The sequence below is a fragment of the Sebastes fasciatus genome, chromosome 19, assembly GCF_043250625.1.
Source record: "Sebastes fasciatus isolate fSebFas1 chromosome 19, fSebFas1.pri, whole genome shotgun sequence".
NCBI classification, from domain to species: domain Eukaryota; kingdom Metazoa; phylum Chordata; class Actinopteri; order Perciformes; family Sebastidae; genus Sebastes; species Sebastes fasciatus.
In genome coordinates, this window is record NC_133813.1 from 20,807,364 (window position 1) to 20,828,096 (window position 20,733).

A 20,733-nucleotide genomic window follows, 5' to 3' on the forward strand; every position below is an offset into this window, starting at 1 on the left:
ACAGAGGCTAACAATTTAGCAAGCTAGCAAGAGGGTAACATGATGCAGGAAATGCAAAGGTATAATGACAGAGGAAAAAGATGAGGCCGTTATCAACATTTTCCTCAGACATATTATAAAATTACAAAGAAAAACAATATATGACTAAAATTACAATATATTAACTTATTATGTACCGAAAAATGAACTTCCATGGCCTCCGCCATTTCTGACAACGTCAACAAACACTTCACAACTCGTAAACTCGGAGCTGTCAGAAACTTTCCACTTACGAGGTTCTGAATATATACTAAATACATACTAAATAGTATGGTAGTATGGGTATTGAAACACACAGTGTGTCATCATTGGAGAGAGGCTAGCTGTTTCCTGTCTTTGTGCTAAGCTAAGCTAACCGGCTGCTAGCTGTAGTTTCATATTTCACAAACAGACATGAGAGTATTATCCATCATCTCATCTAACTCTCCGCATGAAAGCCAATCAGCATATTTCCGAAAATGTAAATGTATTTGTGTAGCAATGTTTTACATGTACTGTAAAGATAAAGTTAACCTAAAATTTGTCACAAAATGACATCCATGCCAATAAAAAAAACAATTAAATACCCTGCAATGATGAAAAAAACTGCTGTAGTTCAGTAAAAAACAACTAATTGTACCTCCCCACAGTAAGTAACACCATGTCATGATAGTTATGGAATATACATGTAGGTCTGACAGGTTTTGATAATTGAATGGATCATTACCTCCGCCAAGGCCGAAGGCCTAGGAAGGAGGATATGTTTTCACCGGCGTTGGTTTGTTGGTTTGTCTGTTAGCAGGATTACTCCAAAAGTCCGAGATGGATTTGAATGATTTTTTTTGGAGGGGTGGGTGTGGCACAATGAGCAATCCATTAGATTTTGGTGGCGATCCTGATACAGGAATTTTTTTAAGGATTCCGATCAGCCAGACCATTGAGACGTCTGGGTATAACACATGTGCAGTGTCACTGATTACGCGTTGATGACGCATGACCCCACCTCTTTCCTTCAGAGAGAGAGACAGAGAGAGAGCGGGTGTAGATTCTGTTTTTTTTCACATTAAGCTCGGTGAAATTACGTACAGCTGATCTCAACATTATCAAAAATACACGTGGATGATGGTGCAAGCTGAACGGAGAGGGGGGGGGGGGGCAATCGTACTCAGGCACCTTGGCGGAGGTCTGCGCTCTCCGAGTGCCATTCTAGTTTTACATGTGATGGTTCAAACGATGAAAGAATATTTAGTTGTGAAGAGGATGACAATCTCACTGAGTCAAATCATCGGTTTTGATCAGCAGCCATGTGCAAGTGGTTATTGTGCAAATTGTAGACAATTGTACTGACTCTTTTGCACACATGTGCCAAAACTAGCGCAATTTGCTTGAATGAATGAGAAATTCTAATCTGTTGTGAACAACAAACTAATTGTTCAGAGGTTTGAGCTCACTGTTTTGAAAAAAATAATTCTCACTCGAGAATTGAGCCAAAGCGAATGAGAAAAACTGTAAATTACATTTTGGGTAGTCTTCTGTCTTTACGTGATTCACACAAGGAGCCCATGAAATATCTCCTAATATCTCAGAAATATGAACACATGAACACAACATTTAATATGGCTCAGTTTCTTTGATTTATTTAAAGAATGGAAAAATACAACAGGTAAAGATACAGGGAAACAGGCCTCATAGAAAAAGCACAACACAACATTTTGAAGGCATGCTTCAATTTCATCAGTGCACAAAATATTCATAATAATACTGGTAAATCCCACATCAAAATTGGCTACTGACTAATTTTCGGTCCAATAGATCGCATGCTGTAACAGAGTTAAACAGATTTGCCGCAATAAACTTCACGTTCATTAGCTGGCTAAAACGATCCAATTCATCAAATTCAGTTCATTTTTCTTAAAAACTATAAAACATGTACATTGTGCTCTAGTCTGTTCCATCAGCCCAAAAGAGAAAAAAAGTAAATTATTAATAATAGATATTAAATGTGATGTGATTAATGGAAAGGGAAGATCAGTGCAGAGAGGCTCAGTAATGAAACCTGAAGCAAACGGACCACTGGTGTATTTATGGGTGGTGCTTCAGCCTGGTGTTTTTTTATGTCACGCTACGTAGAGCAGGTGTCCTGAGAAGTAGCTTCTGGTGCTCAGGCCGGTGGTCCCATCGCTGGCCTCCAGCCACACTTTGTCTCCCACCTCCAGCTGGAGTACCGTGTCCCCTGATGACAAGTGGTGACCCCCCTGATAAATATTGAACCCAGGCAGCACCAGCTTACCGTTACGCCTCAGGTCCACATTTTTGGCACTGATGAAGGACGTGCAGAGAAAGCTGAACTGATAGACACCAGGGATGAAGCATGTAAACAGGCCCGTCTTAGTGCTGTGATGGTACTGTTTGTTGTAGATGACTTGATGGAAACGAATGATTTTTTCTGAGGACGGGTTGTACTCGCCCAGGCGGACGGAAAAGGCAGATTGTGGCTGTGTAGCATTGGTGTTGAAAGCTGGCGGTCTAGGGGGTCCTGGGGGTCCTACTGGACCTGCAGAGGAACAAAAGTATAGATTACATATTTGCTTTAAATCTACTGATCTGCTGCTACAATATGAATGATCTAGATGTTAAAATTACACATTTATTCAATTTCTTTACTTAAGTACACTTTTGAGATACTACTCCACTACATTTTAGATGGAAATATTGCACTTTTTACTCCATTATATAATTACTAGTTATTTTGAAGATCATTTTTATACAAAATATATGATAATCTTCTATAACATGATACATTGTAGAGCTGTCGCGATCAGTCGACTAATCGGTTAGTCGCCAACTTTTTTGATAATCGATTAATCGTTGAAGTAATTTTTTTCCAAAAATGGTAGAAAATGCTGTTTTCAGCCTCTCAAGTACGGAGATTTCCTGCTTTTCTCTGTTTTATACAAATATCTTTGTGTTTTGGACAAACAGGACAAGACATTTAAAGACATGTGATGGACATTTTTCACTATTTTATGACATTTTATATGAAAATAGTTGTTAGTTGCAGCCCTAATGCATTGTTCAGTTAAAGAAATCTCTCATAAAATCATCATTTTTTTTTTTTTTTGAGAATGTAGTAAAGGTGGACAATAATCACATCTAAGACATGATAATAAAGTGGTCAGAATCTAAAGGCCCTGATTGCACTGTGGAAGTTTCAATTAGGATAAAAGATGGGTGTACTCAACAGAGATGAACTGTATTTGAAGATTAACTGTATATAGGATGTATATTTATGTTCATCTATATTTCACATACTTCATTTAAATTGACCAGATATGAAGACACTGAGGTTGTTTGTTTTATATGTGGGGTAAAGTTGTTGTCTTGATAAATATGAAAATAAATATAAATACATAAATATGAAAATTGAACAATCTGTGACTTCCAGCACTATATACGATGTACAAAAGGAAGAAGAGACAATAACTGAATAGATTACCTCGTTGTCCTGGAGGCCCTTGGGGCCTGGGGGCGCCTCGGCGGCCTGGTCGCTCGCAGTCTGTATATCAAGATGTAGAAGTTAAATTCATTTATCCTCATAATTTACGGATTTTTTCAAAATGTGCTAGTATTAGTAAATTCTGAATGGAGTTAGGAAAACCTTCACCAAGATGACAAAAAGTTGAGAACAGGTGTTATATGATCTGAATGTGAACATTTTAAGAAGTATTCATCATTGTGCTCTTAAAATATGACTACCACAAGTTAAAACCGACCTCGTTTCCGACTTCATTACAGCTTGCGCCTGCAAGATCAAACACCACATATGAAGAACGATTTTTACACAAGTGATTAGAGAAGACATAAACACACCAGGTTAAAAACAGAATGAAACAATTCATTAGGTGACAAGTTATTTTGAATTTGAATCTGAGAGTCTGGTCAAAGAGTTTGGTCCAGTGTTGTTTTACCTCTGCAGGGTCTCTCCCTCCAGGATGACAGGTTCAAGCTTCGGAGGGTTCTGCATCTGACGAGCCGGTTCCTGTTTGAGATGAGGCTGAAGGCCTCACGGGGGATAGTCCTGATGCCGGTGTTATCACAGATGATCGTGGATAAGGTGACCCTGGACAGAGCAGCTCTCTGAGCCGCGGTGAAGACGCCCGGGTTCTCGTACCACAGCCTGATTATTTCAAACAAGAAATTAGTATCAACAAAGATTGTGTTTGAAATGCATTTGTTTTGTGATTGTGTTATTATCACTGTATGTATCCACACACACCTGTCACCCTGGCGGATCTTCTGGAACTGTGTTGCAATGAGGCAGGCGAACAGAGGCCCCACACGGCCGCCACGGACAAACGGCTCTGCAACGCCTCCCATCCAGACGTCGATGTTGTCGGCCGTACCGTAGAGCTGCAGCAGCCTGCGGGCCAGGTCTGCGTTATTCAGGACCCGAGCGAGCTCCGCCTGGTTCCTGGGCTCAGACAGGCCACACAACTTGCGATAGGCGTTGTAGCCTAGAGGAGTAAACAACAAGTAAGCAAAGAGCGGATGACAACAAAATATTAGAAAAGGCTGAAAATCAGGGTGAGGGATGTACCAGGCAAGCCGTGGTCGCGTCCCCTCTCCATGTTCAGAGAGCCCAAGTCCAAAGCCAGATGCATCACAAACTGGAACAACCTCTCCCTCAGAGCATCCACCATCATGTTATCCTGAGTGTTCAGTTTAGCAGGACGGCCGACCAAACCACGGAGCAGAGAGTCAATGCCACCTGGAGAGATCAAATAAAAGTTAGGGTGATGTTTGAAGAAGAGTGATTGATAAGTTACTAGTGATTGATAAGTTACTAGCCTTCTCTCTGTACAACTCACCCTCAAAGACGATCCTCCAGGGGGTGAAGAAGGCTTTGAACAAGGGGACACTGGGGAAATTAGCGTTCTCCCTGTAGTTTGCATCCAGACGGGATAAGACCGGCTGTATGGCCAAGTGGGCAAAGCGGTAAGCTGCTGTTGCAAAGACGTTGGAGATGCTGGGATCAACGCTAGCGTCGTAGCCGGGGTAACGGCCGAGCTGTGTACGCATTGCGACGTTACCTACAATGTGAGGCAGATAGTCCCTGAACACAAACACCTGAGAGAGAGAGACAGAGATCTATTTTGAGTAAAAGACAGTGGAGTGTATGACATCTGCTTTGGAGATGTAAAAATATAATCGTGAATGCTGACTGACTCTCAGGTTTACCCACCTGTGTGTAAGCACCCAAGATCTTGCGGGACTCTTGGTAGAGTGTCTCACTGTCCCACTGTGGGTTCAATCTCTTCAGGGCACGAGCCACACGGTTATGCTCACGCATAAACAGTGTGTGAATGGAGGTCAGAGCTATGTTCTCGTCCACGCGGACATCACCTTAAGGACACAATGTACATAATAGCTGATCAGAAGTGTTCGTTTCCTCTTTAGATGGCAGCTCTTTCATTAAGATAACTGGTTACACTAACTAATAACTACTAAACCCCCTATTAATCATTTATAAGTAGAATATATATTGAATAAATGGTTTATAACACACTATTATGTGGTGTATTTTTAAGTGTTTATTATTCTACAGTATTTCTCAACAATTATATCTTCTCCTGTGAGAACATATTTGACATTATTACAACTTTGTTATATCATATTCTTATTCATCATGTGTGTACATCATCATTATAGTGTCATCAGAGTTATAGTTATACTTATTGCTGCTTATAAATATCAAATAGTGGGGTTTAAAATAAAGTGTTACCAGATAGTTTAAACAGACAGCAGGTTAGAAGCTAGAGCAGGATAAAGGATTTTCACAACCTGGCAACCCAAAATTAGTTATTTAATAAATAATTAACTATTTATTGATGACCAACCTGCAATGAAACACGGCACCTCTCTGGCGTTTGTGTCGTTGGTGACTCTTCCGCGAGTGGCACACATGTTCACCATGAGAGGGTGGAATGGCAGCAGCTCACGCCCGTTGTCTTTGAACTCTGTGTTCACGCGCAGCAGGCCGCTATCACTCTGGTTGTCGCGAAGAAACAGGGCAAGCTTCTCCTCAGAGCCATACACCTGGCCGAGATCCAGGAAGGCTGTGAGGGTGTTGATCTGCTCTCTCTTGTTGGCTTCTCCTCCAAAATTGTAGGCAGAGTATCCCGTTCCGCAAACAGGAGCGGATCTGAACGCAGGGATGCACTCTTCTGTCTGAGAGCGGGGGTCGCCGGGAGGAATCTGTTTGTAGGAAAGAGACCAAAGGTTATGAAGAGAACATTTTTGTTAAAACAACATCACAATGTGTGGGTTTGAGCTTTCACACCAACCGGGATGGGGATGCAAGGGTCAGTGTTCTCACAGCTGTCGTCACAGTCGATCCCATTGCTGAAGGAGCGGATGCTGGGGGAGAAGGGAGTGAAGGTGAGATCGTGGTCGTTCCACTGCCCAAACAAGGTCACCATGTGAGAGAATTCTCTGTCGCTGACCACGCCTGCGTCTGTTGTGCTTAGGATGTTGTTGGACACCTGACGCACCTGAGAGTGGAGTAGAAATGTTTTAATTTTAAAATCAGCATTTATGTTTCTTTATGTATATTAATCAAGTGTCTGGGATTTCGAGGTCGTACCATTGGGAGGAAGAAGTTGTTTATTGTTTGGTTGTCGAAGCCTTTTGGTTGGGAGATGCCGTCGTTATATTCGGCAGGCAGCAAGCGGGCGAAGGGGGTGTTTGAAGATCCAAGGCGAGTGTTCTTTCTAAAAGCAAACAGAAGATGTCCATGTTTGGAAACGCTGCTTGAGAATTTTCAGGGAAGTGAACACATCTTCTGCTAAGAAGTTTCAAGTGTATTTCACAAACATTTCCGCTGAATGTAATCGACACTCAAACTCACAGAACTGACCAGTTTCCATTAATTCAACACATTTTGCTTTTTGGAGAGAAAGCACACAATTGCTTTTTACCTACATGTATGTGGGAAACTGATATTCTGGAGCCAAAATAGGTAAACAAAGTAGTTAATGAAGACATTTTATAATGTCAAAAAGTTGATCTATGTTTTTTATGTCCAAGATGGTGTTAAGTGAGATTTGAACCAGCATTTTATCACACTTGAATGTTTTGTCTTACAAGTTGTTGCAGACGCTGGTGGCTGTCCGATACTCGTTAATGTTTGGTGTGGTGCGGCATGATGGAAGGCTGATTCGAGCCTCACATCCAGTTATTCTGGCAAGATTCATCAGATCCTCTTCAGAGAGCAAATCTGAAAAATGTGAAAGACATTTCATGGATTAACCGTGTGTGTGTGTTTGTGTGTGTGTGTGTGTCAACTTCATATTGTCTAGTCCTTAATTACAACGGAAATGTTGTCAGAAAAACAATGTGAGCACTGTGTGTGTGTGTGTGTGTGTGTGTGTTTGTTTGTTTGCTGCATGTCTGACCTGTTGCATTGAGTGAGCGTTTGTGCACATGATGCGCCCTCTCCTGCAGCAGACGGAGGGTTTGTGCCATGTAGTCTGCAGATCTCACGGCTGAGCGTGTGTCACCACGAGGCTGCTTCACAAGACGGAGAGTATCGTGAGGACTCACCACCTCCTTGCGGACTCGTCTCAGACTCCTGGAGAAGGAAAAAGTCACACAGTCGAACAATGAAGTCTGAATTGTGTTATTTTTTGCAGTCTCTGTAAATTGTAACTAACAGTGTAAATTTATGATGAATTAATTTGAAAGATAATCTTCTATTTCACTCTGTGAGATTAAATAACCGCAATGATGAACTCACTCTTCTCTGGAGTACTTGTACGCATCGTCAACGAGCTTCTTTGCCTCCTCAAAACATTGTTGAAGGAGAGAACTATCCAGATGTTCTCCTGCAAAGTAACAACACACTCATCAAATTGTTCATCACGACAAAATTATTTTAATCTCGACCAGTGATGTAACATAGACAAATTCAGGTGTGGATTAGAAACGTGTCCACAGAGTGAAGGATGTCGCCTACCTGTTTGTTTGGAGAGAGCAGGAACCAGGCAGACGCCCAGAACAAGAAGGGCAGAGAAAATCATCTCTAAAACACATAAATACAAGTCAGTATAAAAAATAAATTCAGAACCGTAGACATTAAAAATATCTAAGCATCTAAACCAAAAAACAAATGTATATATCATTATATAAAATATAAAAATATATATAAATAACTATATAAAGAAATATCTAAGCAAAAAACAAATGTGTATATATATATATATATATATATATATATATATATATATATATATATATATAACTATTTAAAATATAAAAAAAATGTATAACTATTAAAAAATATCTAAGCATCCAAACCAAAAAAACAAATCTCGTTACCTGTTTCTGTGAAGATAATTGTGAAGATTTCAGGTGCAGTTTGCAGTGGTGTCGCCTTCTTTATATTCAGTGCGCGGCCCTGAGGCCCCGCCCCCTGGGGTTGTACAGGTTCCTTCTTCCTTCTCACTCTCTGCTCAACGAAATCCTTCATTCTTATCACTAATTGTTTCTGGCAAACCAATAGGTATGATGTTCTCATTTAGAAACGCACACAATAAGTAGCAGTGTAGGGAGTGATTGTGGTAACAGTAAGCCATTATATAAAACTACGGGTAGCATTGTCAGTAATTGTAGGTGTTTTTTTAGTATTTCAGTATGAAGTTATTTGAATAAATCATTTTCTTATTCACTATCATAATTTTAATGTTAATGAGGTGTCTAAGGATTAATTCAGACAAATTTTAGAAAATATTTTTGTCTATTTTTTGACCTTCTTCTCCTTTTTCATGATAGTATTTGACATAACCAGATCAAGTCTTTTTTCTCACTGGATTATTGTATGAATCTTTTACCTCATTTGACTCTATATTGATAGCCAACAGCAAAGAGATTTGCAACATTTGGATAGTTTTCTTTTTTTTTTTTCACTTGTTTACTGATGTTGCCATGTTGTGGCTGTTGGCCTTCAGTGTTGCCACACAGAAACTGATGCACTTGAGAAAGTATCTGAAAAGAGGAAGGGGTGCACACTTATCCATCTTTAGCCTCTGAATTACTTTTTTTTTTGGCAGGTTGAGGTACAGTGCAGCAGTATCAACTGAAGGTGTTAACCCCAGAGAATAACAGGTAAATACATAATAGGTTGCATGTGTGAGACATTGTTGTGGAATGAGGAAAAGTAGAGTCAAACATAAGTTTACCTTGTATATTATATGTGTTTGTGTGTGTGTGTGTGTGTGTTTGGTTGGGGAGCCCTATGGCTGCTGTGGATACAAAGGCGTTTTCAAAGTTGTCACGCAAAATTTTCACTGATAACAAAACAAAGAACAGAGGTTTGAGAAAAGTTCATCGGCCGCGAAAAGCCTGGCTTACAGTAATGTCACTGATAATATGAATAAGAGGCTTTATTACATAATGTACTATCTGAGCCCAAAACACACTAGAAGACCTTGAAAATTCTAATTGTCTATATAAAAAAAACAGCATCCGATATTTAATGACAGATTACAGCTGTCGACAAACACATAGCTCAGACTACAAGATCTTGTTGGATGTTGGATTTAATTATTCCGACTGCATGTTGTGACTCAGGAGTCGAGAGATTTGAATCCTAAACTCCCTGCAAATTGATCCGTCATCCCACTGATCCTTGGCCTTCGTTTCAACCAAGTCAGGTGTGAACATTATTGAAATCAAAAGAAAAAACATAAATTTGTAGGCTCCCTGAAAAATGTATTGATGCAACGCTTTGACCTACAAGGTCGTAGTCAGGAATACATTGAAAATTTCAGTTTGGACAACCTCTCCTGTTGTTTTTGTCCTGTACCTGCACCCAGCTGTGGGGCTGGATGTGCACACTACCCCCTTCTTTGCATTAAGATTATTTAAAGAATAATTTTAACACGTATGGCTTCATTTGCTTCAGTAGAAATTGTTTAAAAGTGGAGGAAAAGGTTGCACAGACATCATACAAAAACAAAAAAAAATGTTCTTGCACATCGTGAGTGAGCATCAGAGAGTGATAGTGGGATTATTTTCTTACTTTAATATGTGAAGGAACAAATTCATGCAGAAGAAAGAATATTTTAAATCATTGTTTTCTCATCAATTTCAATGAGCTGTCTGCTTGTTAAAGTACGGGTTCACTTTTCTGCCCATCAATGTGTTTGCAACATCCCCAGGAGAGTTGCACTAATCACGTCCAGTTCCCTCTTTGAAGGACGTATACAAAAAAAAAGCAGAAATTAACAGCAATGGCTGAAGCATTGTTAGTCAACCTCAGGGTTTGGCAAGAAATCATATTTCTCCAGTGGGTTGGTTAGTGAGTACAAATTTCAGTGTGGACAACTTCTCCAATTGTTTTTGTCCTGTACCTGTAAAAACGGCTCACAGTTTACTGGTGAGGTTTTTATTTAGTAGTGAGCATTACAGGTGCTGGTAGGGAGATTATTGCTATGTTCCAAATCACGTACTTTTTCTTTTTACTTTTAGCACATACTGCAGCTGCCCTTACAAAGTATGTACTGTTGCATCAGTATGCATACAATTTGGGACATACTACTTCATCATAACATTGATCCTTTGAACTTTGACCCTCTTGCTCATATATCCCCTGCGCAGAGAATTGTGGGTCAGAATAGCCGAGAAGCATGCTGGCCTGCATACTGCAAAATATGACCGGGTGTAGTAGGACATCCTGGTACTTTTGGCATACTGCATTTGACATACTAAGTATTGGGACATATGGTGCCTTCCAATGAAACTCGTGAGCTTGTGTTTACGACATGGGAAGTCGTGTACACAATATGCTTGGCGCTCAAGTGGTTAGGTCGTGAGAACACCGCTGCGAAGCATTGGCAATATTAACGTTACTGTCGCCGTCTAGAAGGCACAGACTTTTAAACTATATCATGATGTGATATGTTAGGTTTGGAAACAAGCATGATAATAGAAAGCCTTTTTTTAAGTGAGCATTCTATGTTTCACACAGTCCTAGGAGAAATATTTGTTTATCATTATTCACAACATAAAAAGACTACAATCAGTCTGCAACCATTTGAGGCTGTACCACTCACTACACATAAGAAAACTGTAAGAAGGATGGAAGAAAATTGGAAACAGCTTTGTTATTCTCAGACCATGTCGGCAAGAAAGGTTGCGTTTAGCCTAACCTCTTCACACCTTGGCAATAAAAATGATTAATAAACGTTTATACGTGTAAAAACTTACATACAGTTCCTTTAAATACTCTGCTCAGTGGCCATTTTAGGACAACTCAAACTCAACTTGTGTAGCTCTGTCTTGTCAGACATTGTGCAGCTTTCAACGGTAACATTCACGTTACTGTCTGCGTCTAGAAGCCACAGAGGCTAACAATTTAGCAAGCTAGCAAGAGGGTAACATGATGCAGGAAATGCAAAGGTATAATGACAGAGGAAAAAGATGAGGCCGTTATCAACATTTTCCTCAGACATATTATAAAATTACAAAGAAAAACAATATATGACTAAAATTACAATATATTAACTTATTATGTACCGAAAAATGAACTTCCATGGCCTCCGCCATTTCTGACAACGTCAACAAACACTTCACAACTCGTAAACTCGGAGCTGTCAGAAACTTTCCACTTACGAGGTTCTGAATATATACTAAATACATACTAAATAGTATGGTAGTATGGGTATTGGAACACACAGTGTGTCATCATTGGAGAGAGGCTAGCTGTTTCCTGTTTTTGTGCTAAGCTAAGCTAAGCTGCTAGCTGTAGTTTCATATTTAACAAACAGACATGAGAGTATTATCAATCATCTCATCTAACTCTCCGCATGAAAGCCAATCAGCATATTTCCGAAAATGTAAATGTATTTGTGTAGCAATGTTTTACATGTACTGTAAAGATAAAGTTAACCTAAAATTTGTCACAAAATGACATCCATGCCAATAAAAAAAACAATTAAATACCCTGCAATGATGAAAAAAACTGCTGTAGTTCAGTAAAAAACAACTAATTGTACCTCCCCACAGTAAGTAACACCATGTCATGATAGTTATGGAATATACATGTAGGTCTGACAGGTTTTGATAATTGAATGGATCATTACCTCCGCCAAGGCCGAAGGCCTAGGAAGGAGGATATGTTTTCACCGGCGTTGGTTTGTTGGTTTGTCTGTTAGCAGGATTACTCCAAAAGTCCGAGATGGATTTGAATGATTTTTTTTGGAGGGGTGGGTGTGGCACAATGAGCAATCCCCTAGATTTTGGTGGCGATCCTGATACAGGAATTTTTTTAAGGATTCCGATCAGCCAGACCATTGAGACGTCTGGGTATAACACATGTGCAGTGTCGACAATTGTAGACAATTGTACTGACTCTTTTGCACACATGTGCCAAAACTAGCGCAATTTGCTTGAATGAATGAGAAATTCTAATCTGTTGTGAACAACAAACTAATTGTTCAGAGGTTTGAGCTCACTGTTTTGAAAAAAATAATTCTCACTCGAGAATTGAGACAAAGCGAATGAGAAAAACTGTAAATTACATTTTGGGTAGTCTTCTGTCTTTACGTGATTCACACAAGGAGCCCATGAAATATCTCCTAATATCTCAGAAATATGAACACATGAACACAACGTTTAATATGGCTCAGTTTCTTTGATTTATTTAAAGAATGGAAAAATACAACAGGTAAAGATACAGGGAAACAGGCCTCATAGAAAAAGCACAACAACATTTTGAAGGCATGCTTCAATTTCATCAGTGCACAAAATATTCATAATAATACTGGTAAATCCCACATCAAAATTGGCTACTGACTAATTTTCGGTCCAATAGATCGCATGCTGTAACAGAGTTAAACAGATTTGCCGCAATAAATTTCACGTTCATTAGCTGGCTAAAACGATCCAATTCATCAAATTCAGTTCATTTTTCTTAAAAACTATAAAACATGTACATTGTGCTCTAGTCTGTTCCATCAGCCCAAAAGAGAAAAAAAGTAAATTATTAATAATAGATATTAAATGTGATGTGATTAATGGAAAGGGAAGATCAGTGCAGAGAGGCTCAGTAATGAAACCTGAAGCAAACGGACCACTGGTGTATTTATGGGTGGTGCTTCAGCCTGGTGGGTTTTTATGTCACGCTACGTAGAGCAGGTGTCCTGAGAAGTAGCTTCTGGTGCTCAGGCCGGTGGTCCCATCGCTGGCCTCCAGCCACACTTTGTCTCCCACCTCCAGCTGGAGTACCGTGTCCCCTGATGACAAGTGGTGACCCCCCTGATAAATATTGAACCCAGGCAGCACCAGCTTACCGTTACGCCTCAGGTCCACATTTTTGGCACTGATGAAGGATGTGCAGAGAAAGCTGAACTGATAGACACCAGGGATGAAGCATGTAAACTGGCCCGTCTTAGTGCTGTAATGGTACTGTTTGTTGTAGATGACTTGATGGAAACGAATGATTTTTTCTGAGGACGGGTTGTACTCGCCCAGGCGGACGGAAAAGGCAGATTGTGGCTGTGTAGCATTTGTGTTGAAAGCTGGCGGTCCAGGGGGTCCTGGGGGTCCTACTGGACCTGCAGAGGAACAAAAGTATAGATTACATATTTGCTTTAAATCTACTGATCTGCTGCTACAATATGAATGATCTAGATGTTAAAATTACACATTTATTCAATTTCTTTACTTAAGTACACTTTTGAGATACAAATCCACTACATTTTAGATGGAAATATTGCACTTTTTACTCCATTATATAATTACTAGTTATTTTGAAGATCATTTTTATACAAAATATATGATAATCTTCTATAACATGATACATTGTAGAGCTGTCGCGATCAGTCGACTAATCGGTTAGTCGCCAACTTTTTTGATAATCGATTAATCGTTGAAGTAATTTTTTTCCAAAAATGGTAGAAAATGCTGTTTTCAGCCTCTCAAGTACGGAGATTTCCTGCTTTTCTCTGTTTTATACAAATATCTTTGTGTTTTGGACAAACAGGACAAGACATTTAAAGACATGGGATGGACATTTTTCACTATTTTATATGAAAATAGTTGTTAGTTGCAGCCCTAATGCATTGTTCAGTTAAAGAAATCTCTCATAAAATCATCATGAAAATGTTATTTTTTTTGAGAATGTAGGAAAGGTGGACAATAATCACATCTAAGACATGATAATAAAGTGGTCAGAATCTAAAGGTCCTGATTGCACTGTGGAAGTTTCAATTAGGATAAAAGATGGGTGTACTCAACAGAGATGAACTGTATTTGAAGATTAACTGTATATAGGATGTATATTTATGTTCATCTATATTTCACATACTTCATTTAAATTGACCAGATATGAAGACACTGAGGTTGTTTGTTTTATATGTGGGGTAAAGTTGTTGTCTTGATAAATATGAAAATAAATATAAATAAATAAATATGAAAATTGACCAATCTGTGACTTTCAGCACTATATACGATGTACAAAAGGAAGAAGAGACAATAAATGAATAGATTACCTCGTTGTCCTCGAGGCCCTGGGCGGCCGGGGGGGCCGTGGGGGCCGGGGAGGCTGGTGGGGTCTGGTCGTCCTGGGCGGCCTGGTCGCTTGCAGTCTGTATATCAAGATGTAGAAGTTAAATTCATTTATCCTCGTAATTTAAGAATTTTTTCAAAATGTGCTAGTATTAGTAAATTCTGAATGGAGTTAGGAAAACCTTCACCAAGATGACAAAAAGTTGAGAACAGGTGTTATATGATCTGAATGTGAACATTTTAAGAAGAATTCATCATTGTGCTCTTAAAATATGACTACCACAAGTTAAAACCGACCTCGTTTCCGACTTCATTACAGCCCGCGCCTGCAAGATCAAACACCACATATGAAGAAAGATTTTTACACAAGTGATTAGAGAAGACATAAACACACCAGGTTAAAAACAGAATGAAACAATTCATTAGGTGACAAGTTATTTTGAATTTGGATCTGAGAGTCTGGTCAAAAGGTTTGGTCCAGTGTTGTTTCACCTCTGCAGGGTCTCTCCCTCCAGGATGACAGGTTCAAGCTTCGGAGGGTTCTGCAATTGACGAGCCGGTTCCTGTTTGAGATGACGCTTAAGGCGTCAGTGGGGATAGACTTGATGCCGGTGTTATCACAGATGATCTTGGATAAGGTGACCCTGGACAGAGCAGCTCTCTGAGCCGCGGTGAAGACGCCCGGGTTCTCGTACCACAGCCTGATTATTTCAAACAAGAAATTAGTATCAACAAAAAATTGTGTTTGAAATGCATTTGTTTTGTGATTGTGTTATTATCACTGTATGTATCCACACACACCTGTCACCCTGGCGGATCTTCTGGAACTGTGTTGCAATGAGGCAGGCGAACAGAGGCCCCACACGGCCGCCACGGACAAACGGCTCTGCAACGCCTCCCATCCAGACGTCGATGTTGTCGGCCGTACCGTAGAGCTGCAGCAGCCTGCGGGCCAGGTCTGCGTTATTCAGGACCAGAGCGAGCTCCGCCTGGTTCCTGGGCTCAGACAGGCCACACAACTTGCGATAGGCGTTGTAGCCTAGAGGAGTAAACAACAAGTAAGCAAAGAGCGGATGACAACAAAATATTAGAAAAGGCTGAAAATCAGGGTGAGGGATGTACCAGGCAAGCCGTGCTCGCGTCCCCTTGCCATGTTGAGAGAGCCCAAGTCCAAAGCCAGATGCATCACAAACTGGAACAACCTCTCCCTCACAGCATCCACCATCATGTTATCCTGAGTGTTCAGTTTAGCAGGACGGCCGACCAAACCACGGAGCAGAGAGTCAACGCCACCTGGAGAGATCAAATAAAAGTTAGGGTGACAGTTTGAGGAAGAGTGATTGATAAGTTACTAGTGATTGATAAGTTACTAGCCTTCTCTCTGTACAACTCACCCTCAAAGATGATCCTCCAGGGGGCGAAGAAGGCCTTGAACAAGGGGACATTGGGGAAATTAGCGTTCTCCCTGTAGTTTGCATCCAGACGGGATAAGACTGGCTGGAGGGCCAAGTGGGCAAAGCGGTAAGCTGCTGTTGCAAAGACGTTGGAGATGCTGGGGTCAACGCTAGCGTCGTAGCCGGGGTAACGGCCGAGCTGTGTACGCATTGCGACGTCACCTACAATGTGAGGCAGATAGTCCCTGAACACAATCACCTGAGAGAGAGAGACAGATCTATTTTGAGTAAAAGACAGTGGAGTGTATGACATCTGCTTTGAAGATGTAAAAATATAAATCGTGAATGCTGACTGACTCTCAGGTTTACCCACCTGTGTGTAAGCACCCAAGATCTTGCGGGACTCTTGGTAGAGTGTCTCACTGTCCCAATGTGGGTTCAATCTCTTCAGGGCACGAGCCACACGGTTATGCTCACGCATAAACAGTGTGTGAATGGAGGTCAGAGCTATGTTCTCGTCCACGCGGACATCACCTTAAGGACACAATGTACATAATAGCTGATCAGAAGTGTTCGTTTCCTCTTTAGATGGCAGCTCTTTCATTAAGATAACTGGTTACACTAACTAATAACTACTAAACCCCCTATTAATCATTTATAAGTAGAATATATATTGAATAAATGGTTTATAACACACTATTATGTGGTGTATTTTTAAGTGTTTATTATTCTTCAGTATTTCTCAACAATTATATCTTCTCCTGTGAGAACATATTTGACATTATTACAACTTTGTTATATCATATTCTTATTCATCATGTGTGTACATCATCATTATAGTGTCATCAGAGTTATAGTTATACTTATTGCTGCTTATAAATATCAAATAGTGGGGTTTAAAATAAAGTGTTACCAGATAGTTTAAACAGACAACAGGTTAGAAGCTAGAGCAGGATAAAGGATTTTCACAACCTGGCAACCCAAAATTAGTTATTTAATAAATAATTAACTATTTATTGATGACCAACCTGCAATGAAACACGGCACCTCTCTGGCGTTTGTGTCGTTGGTGACTCTTCCGCGAGTGGCACACATGTTCACCGGGAGAGGGTTGAATGGCAGCAGCTCACGCCCGTTGTCTTTGAACTCTGTGTTCACGCGCAGCAGGCCGCCATCACTCTGATGGTCGCGAAGAAACAGGGCAAGCTTCTCCTCAGAGCCATACACCTGGCCGAGATCCAGGAAGGCTGTGAGGGCGTTGATCTGCTCTCTCTTGTTGGCTTCTCCTCCAAAATTGTAGGCCGAGTATCCCGTTCCGCAAACTGGGGCGGATCTGAACGAAGGGATGCACTCTTCTGTCTGAGAGCGGGGGTCGCCGGGAGGAATCTGTTTGTAGGAAAGAGACCAAAGGTTATGAAGAGAATATTTTTGTTAAAACAACATCACAATGTGTGGGTTTGAGCTTTCACACCAACCGGGATGGGGATGCAAGGCTCAGTGTTCTCACAGCTGTCGTCACAGTTGATCCCATTGCTGAAGGAGCGGATGCTGGGGGAGAAGGGAGTGAAGGTGAGATCGTGGTCGTTCCACTGCCCAAACAAGGTCACCATGTGAGTGAATTCTCTGTCGTTGACCACGCCTGCGTCTGTTGTGCTTAGGATGTTGTTGGACACCTGACGCACCTGAGAGTGGAGTAGAAGTGTTTTCATTTTAAAATCAGCATTTATGTTTCTTTATGTATATTAATCAAGTGTCTGGGATTTCGAGGTCGTACCAGTGGGAGGAAGAAGTTGTTTATTGTTTGGTTGTTGAAGCCTTTTGGTTGGGAGATGCCGTCGTTATATTCGGCAGGCAGCAAGCGGGCGAAGGGGGTGTTTGAAGATCCAAGGCGAGTGTTCTTTCTAAAAGCAAACAGAAGACATCCATGTTTGGAAACGCTGCTTGAGAATTTTCAGGGAAGTGAACACATCTTCTGCGGCCTTAGAAGTTTTATAATGTCAAAAAGTTGATCTATTTTTTTTTTGTGTCCAAGATGGTGTTAAGTGAGATTTGAACCAGCATTTTTTCACACTTGAATGTTTCTCTTACAAGTTGTTGCAGACGCTGGTGGCTGTCCGATACTTGTTAATGTTTGGTGTGGTGCGGCATGATGGAAGGCTGATTCGAGCCTCACATCCAGTTATTCTGGCAAGATTCATCAGATCCTCTTCAGAGAGCAAATCTGAAAAATGTGAAAGACATTTCATGGATTAACCCTGTGTGTGTGTGTTTTTGTGTGTGTGTATGTGTGTGTGTGTGTGTGTGTTTGTGTGTTTGTGTGTGTGCATGCCTGTCAACTTCATATTGTCTAGTCCTTAATTACAGCTTTGAAGTGCTCCACTATGCCCAACATTACAAAACAGTAAACCTCAGACCCTCACCCAAGACCAGGAAATGTTGGCAGAAAAACAATGTGAGCACTGTGTGTGTGTGTGTGTGTGTGTGTGTGTGTGTGTGTGTGTGTGTGTGTGTTTGTTTGTTTGTTTGCTGCATGTCTGACCTGTTGCATTGAGTGAGCGTTTGTGCACATGATGCGCCCTCTCCTGCAGCAGACGGAGGGTTTGTGCCATGTAGTCTGCAGATCTCACGGCTGAGCGTGTGTCACCACGAGGCTGCTTCAGAAGACGGAGAGCATCGTGAGGACGCACCACCTCCTTGCGGACTCGTCTCAGACTCCTGGAGAAGGAAAAAGTCACACAGTCGAACAATGAAGTCTGAATTGTGGTATTTTTTGCAGCTCCTGTAAGTTGTAACTAACAATGTAAATTTGTGATGAATTAATTTGAAAGATAATCTTCTATTTCACTCTGTGAGATGAAATAACCCGCAATAATGAACTCACTCTTCTCTGGAGTACTTGTACGCATCGTCAACGAGCTTCTTTGCCTCCTCAAAACAGTGTTGAAGGAGAGAACTGTCCAGATGTTCTCCTGCAAAGTAACAACACACTCATCAAATTGTTCATCACGACAAAATTATTTTAATCTCGACCAGTGATGTAACACAGACAAATTCAGGTGTGGATTAGAAACGTGTCCACAGAGTGAAGGATGTCGCCTACCTGTTGGTTTGGAGTGAGCAGGAACCAGGCAGACGCCCAGAACAAGAAGGGCAGAGAAAATCATCTCTAAAACACATAAATACAAGTCAGTATAAAAAATTAATTTACTGTATTTGGCAAAAGGCATGCACAAAAACGTCTTCAGAACCATGCAACATATGGTAAAATATCTAAGCATCCAAACCAAAAAACAAATGTATATATATCATTATATAAAAAATAAAAATATATATAACTATATAAATAAATATCTAAGGAAAAAAACAAATGTATGTATATATATATATATATATATATATATATAAATAAATAAAAAACTTTCAATATATAATTTAAAATGTAAAAACATTTATAACTATAAAAAAATATCTAAGCATCCAAACCCCCAAAACAAATTTCGTTACCTGTTTCTGTAAAGATAATTGTGAAGATTTCAGGTGCTCTTGGAGATGTGGAGTTTGCAGTATTGACGCCTTCTTTATATTCAGTGCACGGCCCTGAGGCTCCGCCCCTTGGGGTTGTACAGGTGAATCACCTGTCAGTAAGGAACACTTCCTTCTTCCTTCTCTCTCTGCTCAAGGAAATCCTTCATTCTTATCACTAATTGTTTCTGGCAAACCAATAGGTATGATGTTCTCATTTAGAAACGCACACAATAAGTAGCAGTGTAGGGAGTGATTGTGGTAACAGTAAGCCATTATATAAAACTACGGGTAGCATTGTCAGTAATTGTAGGTGTTTTTTTAGTATTTCAGTATGAAGTTATTTGAATAAATAATTTTCTTATTCACTATTATAATTTTAATGTTAATGAGGTGTCTAAGGATTATTTCAGACAAATTTTAGAAAATATTATTGTCTACTTCTTGACCTTCTTCTTTGTGTAAATCATACTGGCCTTTTTCATGATATTATTTGACATAACCGGATCCAGTCTTTTCTCACTGGATTTTTGTATGAATCTTTTACTTTATTTGACTCTATATTGATAGCCAACAGCAAAGAGATTTGCAACATTTGGACAGTTTTCTTTTCTTTTTTTTTTTCACTTGTCTACTGATGTTCCATGTTGTGGCTGATGGCCTTCAGTGTTGCCACACAGAAACTGATGCACTTGAGAAAGTATCTGAAAAGAGGAAGAGGTGCACACTTAAGGTGTTAACCCCAGAGAATAACAGGTAAATAAATAATAGGTTGCATGTGTGAGACATTGTTGTGGAATGAGGAAAGGTAGAGAGTCAAACATAAGTTTACCTTGTGTATTGTATTTGTGTGTGTGTGTGTGTGTGTGTGTGTGTGTGTGTGTGTATGTGTGTGTGTGTGTGTGTGTGTGTTTGGGTGGGGAAACCCTATGGCTGCTGTGGATACAAAGGCGTTTTCAAAGTTGTCACGCAAAGTTTTCACTGATAAAAAAACAAAGAACAGAGGTTTGAGAAAAGTTAATCGGCCATGAAAAGCCTGGCTTACAGTAATGTCACTGATAATATGAAAAAACAGCATCCGATATTTAATGACAGATTACAGCTGTCGACAAACACATAGCTCAGACTACAAGATCTTGTTGGATGTTTGATTTAACTATTTCAACTGCATGTTGTGACTCAGGAGTCGAGAGTTTTGAATCCTAAACTCCCTGCAAATTGATCCGTCATCCCA

At 40.2% G+C, this 20,733-nt stretch overlaps 1 protein-coding gene across 2 annotated transcripts; it reads right to left on the reverse strand.

Annotated features, from left to right (window-relative positions):
* Positions 1-1,628: 1,628 nt before the first annotated feature.
* On the reverse strand, positions 1,629-19,536 carry LOC141757575 (eosinophil peroxidase-like). Of its 2 annotated transcripts, none has more exons than XM_074618147.1 (16): positions 8,395-8,560; positions 8,033-8,098; positions 7,814-7,901; positions 7,473-7,648; positions 7,162-7,294; positions 6,662-6,788; positions 6,363-6,569; positions 5,916-6,273; positions 5,261-5,421; positions 4,887-5,145; positions 4,616-4,786; positions 4,295-4,532; positions 3,987-4,195; positions 3,792-3,820; positions 3,515-3,574; positions 1,629-2,572 (listed from the first exon to the last, which is right to left on the reverse strand). In XM_074618147.1, the coding sequence occupies exons 1-16, from the start codon at positions 8,543-8,545 to the stop codon at positions 2,564-2,566; spliced, it is 2,442 nt and encodes an 813-aa protein (XP_074474248.1). In that variant the 5' UTR covers positions 8,546-8,560; the 3' UTR covers positions 1,629-2,563. The 2 variants fall into 2 exon arrangements, with proteins under 2 accessions (XP_074474248.1, XP_074474249.1); XM_074618148.1 differs by lacking the exons at positions 1,629-2,572; positions 3,515-3,574; positions 3,792-3,820; ... (11 more) ...; positions 8,033-8,098; positions 8,395-8,560 and adding exons at positions 12,690-13,631; positions 14,568-14,663; positions 14,881-14,909; ... (11 more) ...; positions 19,078-19,143; positions 19,482-19,536.
* Positions 19,537-20,733: the final 1,197 nt, after the last annotated feature.

What these genes read in the sequence shown, in the direction of transcription:
- LOC141757575 (XM_074618147.1), bottom strand. Translation starts at nt 8,545, where the DNA reads ATGAAGGATTTCGTTGAGCAGAGAGTGAGAAGGAAGAAGGAACCTGTA. An exon ending in ACCCTTGCATCCCCATCCCG is followed by an intron (nt 6,274 to 6,362) that starts GTTGGTGTGAAA and finishes TCCTACAAACAG; the next exon opens with ATTCCTCCCGGCGACCCCCG. An exon ending in GAGGGAGAGACCCTGCAGAG is followed by an intron (nt 3,821 to 3,986) that starts GTAAAACAACAC and finishes TTGATCTTGCAG; the next exon opens with GCGCAAGCTGTAATGAAGTC.